This window comes from Ranitomeya imitator, chromosome 6, assembly GCF_032444005.1.
Source record: "Ranitomeya imitator isolate aRanImi1 chromosome 6, aRanImi1.pri, whole genome shotgun sequence".
Lineage (NCBI taxonomy): Eukaryota > Metazoa > Chordata > Amphibia > Anura > Dendrobatidae > Ranitomeya > Ranitomeya imitator.
This window is the reverse complement of record NC_091287.1, coordinates 46955458-46963347: the sequence shown is the minus strand read 5'-3', so window position 1 is coordinate 46963347 and position 7890 is coordinate 46955458. Positions and strand designations below refer to the sequence as shown.

The window sequence follows — 7890 nt, the reverse complement described above, 5'->3', positions numbered from 1 at the left end:
TATAGATTCGTGTTTCACAGATGGAAAATGGAATATGTTATATACACATTTAGCCACATTTAAAAAACTTTATATATACGAGAGCAAAACTTGAAAGTTTACTGTGATAATTGATGAAAAAATCTGGTTTAAGATTGAAAATTAAGAATTCATCAGTATATTAACATTACTGACTGCTCTGGTCTTTCATGTAAGTTCCTTACCCAGAACCGACAACCGCAGTATTAAAGTAAGATTACAATTGACAGAATGTGGCCCAAGCTTTAGCTATGGCTCATAAAAAGAAAGACAAGCGTATTAAGGAGTTTGTTTGTAGTAATATATAAAATATACTGAGATGTTGATAAAATTATCAGAACATTAATAAAAAGTTGCCTTGCTAATTAATCGTAAAATCACAATGTATTACTATATATTAATAAAAGTGCACAAAATGCTGTAAAGAAAAGTATGTCTATCAGTTTAGTTCAGTTATTCACAACTTGTTTCCATGTCACAGATAAGTTTCCTCTATTATTTCACTACTTTGCTCTTTTTCGTCACAAGTTTCTTTAACCAGTGACACCAAACTGGAGACACTTGTGCTGGGATCCAGTAGTTTTACCAGAGGTATATTTACAGTCTTCTCTTTAAAGATACGACTTTGTAATGTCATGGCCGACATCGAGTCAATCCCCAGAGAACTGAGAAGAGTACTGCTACTGATATCACTTGAGCTGACCCCCGTGAGCTCCGTAACTACTAACAAAATATAATCTTCACAAGTTTCTCGATTACCATCAGCAGGTTTCTTTTCTTTTGGGGTTTGCTCCCAACTCTTCATCTCTTCCATTACCACATTATAGAACCGCTTCTTCAAGCCTGGAATATGTGACAGCATGCTTTCATACATGTTTTTGACGTTAAAGCTGACAATTGCTTGATTTGAGTTATTTATTTGAAGGCATTTCTTCAGATACTCATGAATTTCCACAGTATTTAAAAGGAGAATTCCTTTTGCTTCTAAGAGTTTATGAATTTGATACTGATTGAGTAAAACTCCAAGGTTGAGGCCACCCCAACAGATCGATTGTCCACAAAGGCCCTTATTCCTTCTGTATTGGCAGAACATGTCTAGAAAAGAGTTGGCAGCTGCATAATTTGCTTGTCCTGGATTTCCAACAAACGAAGCGACAGATGAAAAGCACACAAAGTAGTCAAGTTTCATTTTTGATGTGGCAAGGTGAAGATTCACTGTTCCATCTACTTTTGGGCTGAGAACTTTCTCAAAGTGAAGCAAGTTTAGGTTCTGTAGAATTCCATCATGAAAAACAACGGCACTATGGAAAACGCCTTTTACTGGGATATTTGGAAATATTGTTTTCATTAATTCCATGGCTTTTTTTACTTCAGGGTAGAAGGACATGTTACATTGTATGGCAACTATCTTGGCAGTTTCGTTTTGATTCTGAACTGCGGTTAATTGTTGTTCCATTTCTGAGTTTGGCTTTCTTCTGGATAAAATTGCTATATGGCTACCACCATTGTTCATAATGAATTTCACAGTTTCGAATCCGAGACCAGTCAGACCACCTGTGACAATGTAGACTGCATTATCTTTGAAAAGCATTGGATCAGGTGCTGACATTGGTATCTTGGAGATAGCATTGGTTAGTTCAATTACAGGTAAGGACTGGGTTACAAAGTAGCTGGTTTCTTTAATGTCCAAGCCAGGTTCATGTTGAACCAAAACTTTTGGAATGATAATGCTGGTTTTTGGAGATATAGAATAAAGCCACTTATGCAGTTCTTTTGCATTCTGATGTAAATATGCCTTCTGGAAAGGAGCAGAAATATCAAGCAAGTGAATGCGAAAGTCTTGATTGCTGCTAAGAATTAGATTGTGCCAGTTCTTAACATTTTTATGATCAGATAAAAATACCAAATCTTTAAGAAGTGGTAATGTATTAAGCATTTCTATAGTGACAGCTCCAGCTGTTGGAAGAATAACCATGGAAGTGCACTGCTTATCAATCACGCTACTTCCATCAGATATCACTGTCTCCCATCCAGATTCTTTTGCTGTCTTGGACAAAACTGTGCATAAAACTGACTTTACATCAGATGTTAGAATAACAAGTTTAGGTTTATTCTTTGCACATGGTAGTTGATTGTGCAGAATTTCCCAGGCCAAGATAAAGAATGAGATACAAGGTGCATTTTTTATCAGTGGTGCTTTTTTGACTAAGTAGCAAACATTTTCTGGAATAATGACATTAGAGTCTGCAGTTATTGGATAGCAGGCAACAACTCGATCACCAACGTGAGTTTTCTTAACAGCTTTGCCAACAGCAGTCACTACACCGGCAAAATCCAGAACAACGAGCTCATGCTTATCACTAGCCAAAGAGTTCCAGTACAGAGTATTCCCATATTTCCAGCTTGAAAGGCTAACAGGAAAATAATCATCTGTGTGGATGCAAATTTGATCAACGCAAATCTTTAAGTCTTGGCTTTTAAGCATAGAAATATTGAAATTAGTTTGTTCAGCAGAAATTTTAGCCACTGTATAAGGCTCCGAAGTGTAAAGGGTAAAATTATCAGATTTTATTTCCTGTCTTCTCCTTTCAGTGATGGTGGTAGTAATTTCACCTGTGTAAATTGACCCTTCTTTAATCCAGACCTCTGGATACTCCTCCGGATTATAATGAAGAAGAACCTGGGCTAATGCCACGACATCTTGGGAACTTGAGGAGCTAACATCGATCAGCTGAAATGTTACTTCTGGTATTTCTATGATACACGATCTCGTCATTCCGACAAAAGCAAATCCAGGGTTAATGCGATCAACAGTATTGCCAACAGTTCTGAATGTGACTGTCCGGATGGAAGGCTTGGGGGTCTTTTTTCTCATTGTTAAAATCAGCTGTTGATAGACTTCACAGCATTTCGCTAGATATTGTGTAAGATTATCTGGTATATCTTCAGTTAATTTTTGGATTCCCCACATAAATACAACATCTTCACAATCACTATTAAGAATCTTATGTGCTTGAATATCTGAATTCCAGCTGTTGAAAGCAATGTATTTCACGTCTTTCTGCATGTAGTTTGATAATTTTTCACCTATTCCAAGTTTGTCAGAATAAATCAATAGCTTTGTCTCCATTTCTGATCTTTGACTGAATTGTGAGCTCTTTGTCCAGTTTACTTGGAAAAAAGTGTTTTCTATTTTATTTGCAGTTTGTCTTACATATGTCAATTGAACACTTTTTATTTCTACTAAAATGGAGCCATGGATATCTGCAAAACATCCACATAGTTCAATGTACTTTTCAGTTGTTTTTATAATTTTCATATAAATAATCATTTCTTCTTGAAGAGGCTGTAGCATTGTTAAACTTCCTATGGATGACGGGAAGAGTGCTGAGTCTTTCATTCCCGTTCCCACACAAACTACCATTTGAAGGAAGCAGTCTAAAATGACTGGATGTATGTGGTACTCATACATTGTTTCCCTGACTTCTTCACTCACTGTTATTCTGGCAATTCCTTCATTAAGATCTTTTCCATAATGAACATCGCCCAGCTGTTTGTAAGCCTTCCCATACTCAAACCCAACTGTGGAAAGTTGTTCATATACTTTTTCTGATTTGAAAACTGAAGTACATCTTTTGAAGATTTGCTCAGCTGAGATTTTTTTGTCTTTGTGTAGTTTATAGTTACGTTTTTGTATTTGCCCACGTGCAAAAACATGTGATGTTAGAACTTCAAAAAGCGTTACTTTGTCTTCTTGGCGTAACTTGATTTTTAGGTCCACAGAGTCTTGGTGGAGAACACAGGGGCTGGAAAATGTTGCACTGATTTCCAAAAAACTTAACGGCAATTTAGGTTTAAAGCTGGTAGCCGCAGCCGCCAATCCAAGTTCTACATAGAATGCACCTGGGATAAGGGCAGAGCCTCCATTTTTATGCTCATAGACATATGGTGTATTGACTTTCGAAACCTTGCAGTGGAACTCAGAAAAATCTTCACTCAAGCTATGGATTAATGGATGATTGGGACTTGATGATGTTTGGTTCCCTTGTCTAATTTTTTCATATTTAATATCTTGTTTGATACAATCAAATTGATATCTTGGAATTGTTGAGGGTGAAGATTTATAGGCATCGAATACATTACTCCAGTCAGGATTGTGTCCTTGAGTAAAAAGTGACATTAGCATGGAAAAGACAGTTTCATATTCTTTTTGGGGCTGTATAGCAGGTAATACTGTTGTTTTTGCTCCTAAAGTTTCAACGATGTTCCTTTGCAATGCTCTCCGAGGACCTATTTCAATGAACAGTGAATTTTCTTTATCTCTTGCTGAAGCTTCTACAGCTTGTTGAAAGGCAACTGGTCCGCGAATATTTTTAGCCCAATAATCACCTGTGGTGAAATCTCCTTTGGATGCTAGCTTACCTGTCACTGTAGAAAAAAGATCAACTTCCATGTTTTTTTCCTGTAAATCATGTAAAGTCTCTATTACTTCATGTAATATCGGATCCATCATTGGGCTGTGGTATGCTGCAGGAACATTTAGCTTTTGGAGAAATATATTCTTTTCACTGTAATTTTTGGTCAGGTCCCCATGAAGGTATTCTAATGAGTAAGAATCGCCCGACAATGTGCATGAAGTAGGACTGTTATAAGCAGCAATGCATACTTTGTCTTTGTATGACTGAACTGTTTCTGATACTTCAGTGACTGGTAGATTGCTAACTACCAGCATACTGCCTCCGGTGGCTTTGCATTGCAGCATACTTCTGCAATAAATGACTTTTACAGCATCTTCAAGTGATAGAAGTCCAGAACAATGAGCTGCAGCAACTTCTCCAACTGAGTGTCCAACAATGCCACCTGGCTTGACTCCCCAATGTGTCAGAAGAGCCATTAGCGACACCTGAATTGTAAAGAGCAGCAACTGGGCAACATCCGGCCTTGAGAAATCATCAAACTCTGTCTCTAACAACTGCAGCACAGAAATGGAGGTGTAAGCTTGGATCAACTTATCGATTGACACACATTTTTCTCTAAACACTGGCTCATGTTCAAGTAGCATCTTACACATTCCTTTATAAAGGACTCCATTCCCACAGAATATAAACACAATATGAGGACTGGATTTAACAACAGGAGCCAATTTGGACGGAGCTTGTAGCTGTTGGCGTAAATGAGTTATGGAAGAGGCAAGAAATGCTGTTCTGTATTTGTAATTTAGGTGACTTCTCCTGCAAGCTGCTGTGTAGACCAGGTTCTCCAGGGATAATGATTTGGTGTTGCTTAACTCTTGTTTTGTATCTTCAATACAGAGTTGAAGGGAATTGCTGGAAGCCCCTGATAATATAAATAATTCTACTGATCTTTTCGAATGATACTTAGGGTATTCTTGATTATCTTGCTTGACAACAACATGAACATTAGTTCCTCCAAACCCAAAACAATTTATTCCTGCCATTCTTCCGAATTTGATGTCCTCTTGCCATTTTTCAGAACTGGTTGGAATTTCGAGATTGGATTCCTCTATGATTTTGATGCCATTCTCTTTAGAGTAATGTAATGATGGCGGAATAATTTCATGATGCATCATGAGAAGAACTTTGATCAACCCAGCAGCCCCAGCAGCAGATTCAGTGTGACCAATATTTCCTTTAACTGATCCAATCTTCAGGGGCTTCATTCCATTACAGCGCTTTTTCCCAATGACATTTCCTAAGCTGGCAGCTTCTGTTGGGTCACCAGTTGGTGTCCCAGTGCCGTGAGCCTCAACATACTGTACAGAGCATGGATCTGTCATACTGTAGATATGCTGTAATAGATGTTCCTGCTGATGTTGAGATGGTCGTGTGATTGGTGATACAGTGTGTCCATCTTGATTTACTGCACTTGCAGTTATAAGTCCCCAGATTTTGCAGTATTCTTCTTTAGCCTGAAAGAAATTTTAAAAAATGTTAAACAGAATGTCCACAGCAAAACAAAAATGAAAGTGGAAAGTAGGATAAGAACAGTTACATTAAGGTTTAAATAAACATAAGAAAAGCAAAAGTCTCACTAAAGTTGGTCACACATAATGAAGACTTGTGAAAAACTGAAGTAACCACAAACCATCAAACAGCAATTAAAAAGTACAGGTTTATTAGGAAAATTGAAAAGTGACAAATATCAAACATATAAAACATCAAGGTCAAATAAGGAGGAAACATGAAAAATTACTAAGATGGGCATAGTCCAGTATGAGGGAATGAGAGCAACCCAAGGGAGTCCCAGCATTAATACCAAGGTCAACAACTAACAAGTACACATAGAAACAATCATAGTGCTAGTGAGGACGCCCTGAACAGCAGAGTAATTAATTATTAGTATACACAGTTCAAAATGACATAAAAGTTCATAATGTTCCAGGGCCACAAACGCCCTCCTTGCTGCCCTAACACGCGTTTCGCATTACTACTTTTTCACACCTTCCCTTGAAAAAGTAGTCACACCAAATGTGCATTGGTGCAGCAAGGAGGGATTTTGTGGTCCTGGAATATTATGGGTAAGTACTTGTCATTTTGAACTTTGTATATACTGATAATGAATTACTCTGCTGTTCAGGGGTCCTTACTAGCACTACGATTGTTTCTATGTGCACTTGTTAGTTGTTGACCTTGGTGTTAATGCTGGGGCTCTCTTGGATTGCTTCTATACCCCATACTGGACTTTGCCCATCCTTGAACTTTTTCATTTTTCCTCTTTTTTTTACCTTGATGATATTTTACATGCTTGATACTTGTCACTTTTAATTTTTCCTAATAAACTTGTACTTTTTTAATTGATGTTTGGTGGCTTGTTGTTACTTCAGTTTCTAGTGATTTCACAAGTTTTCCATATGTATTTGAGTACTCTATAGCTTTATTCTCTTTCTATTGAATCTTAGCGAGAACATCTTAAAATATTGTGGGAATGTTCTCAACCTGGATGTATGACCTGTGCTGCATGAATATTGATATAGTTGGTATCACACAATGTCATGATGTTATTAGTCCTAGGAAGCAACAGACACAGTTAGGAGGAGCCGAACTAAAGATATTGGCCACAGAAATGAAGTTTAGCTGCAACAGAGGCTTAAACATGAGATCAGATCTGAATACCTTGATTCTTTTTGTCCATCTCTAATAATTACAAACAAATGGTAGAAAATATTGACACTGTAAACATTTCACACCTTTTTTAAGGGTTTTAGAAGAACAATACCACATCCTTCTCCTCTTCCATATCCATCAGCTTTATTGGAGAAAGGTTTACTAATACCATCAACAGAAAGCATTTTCGCTTTGCAAAGTGCAACAAAGATGCGAGGTTCGAGGACACAGCTGACTCCGCCACATATCGCCATCTCACAATCACCTTAAATATAAAAAAAATGTATAATTTTAACACAAATTAAACAGAAATCTACATATGTACAATACTGTTCACTATTTGAATTGAACACTGACTTTATGGAAGACTAGAGATGTTTTATGACCTCCAAGATGAGTTGTTCGGTTACTGTCCCTGATATTACAAGCAAGATTCACCAAAGTTCCAAGCAGATTCCACATTTAGATTAGACCTTCACTGTGGCTCTGGGAAGATTTCATAATTTAAGCTACAGAGGATAATGTAGGAATCCATTTACAAAGAAACTATTTCCTTGAGATCACCCTTTTCATTGCCCTTTTCCTCCAACATTCATAACAGGATCTCCTACTCTTATATTAGTCACAATAGGCCCCTCTTTCTCCAGTTCACTCTGCATGGTCAACTTCCATTCCCTTTCTATTCATGTTTTCTTCTAAACGTATGCTATCGGTACATTATCCCTTCCGACTTTCTCACAGTAATCAA

The 7890-nt window shown here is 37.3% G+C and overlaps 1 protein-coding gene across 1 annotated transcript in view; it reads right to left on the bottom strand.

Moving 5' to 3' along the window:
- Nucleotides 1–470: 470 nt before the first annotated feature.
- The window catches only part of LOC138643299 (mycocerosic acid synthase-like polyketide synthase), a 31624-nt gene continuing 24204 nt past the window's right edge, over nucleotides 471–7890 (bottom strand). The window contains exons 5-6 of the mRNA XM_069732230.1: nucleotides 7226–7407; nucleotides 471–5947 (exon numbers count right to left, since the gene is read on the bottom strand). Of these exons, the coding sequence (XP_069588331.1) occupies nucleotides 494–5947; nucleotides 7226–7407 (5636 nt within the window). The 3' untranslated portion in view covers nucleotides 471–493. The remainder of the gene's footprint in view (nucleotides 5948–7225; nucleotides 7408–7890) is intronic.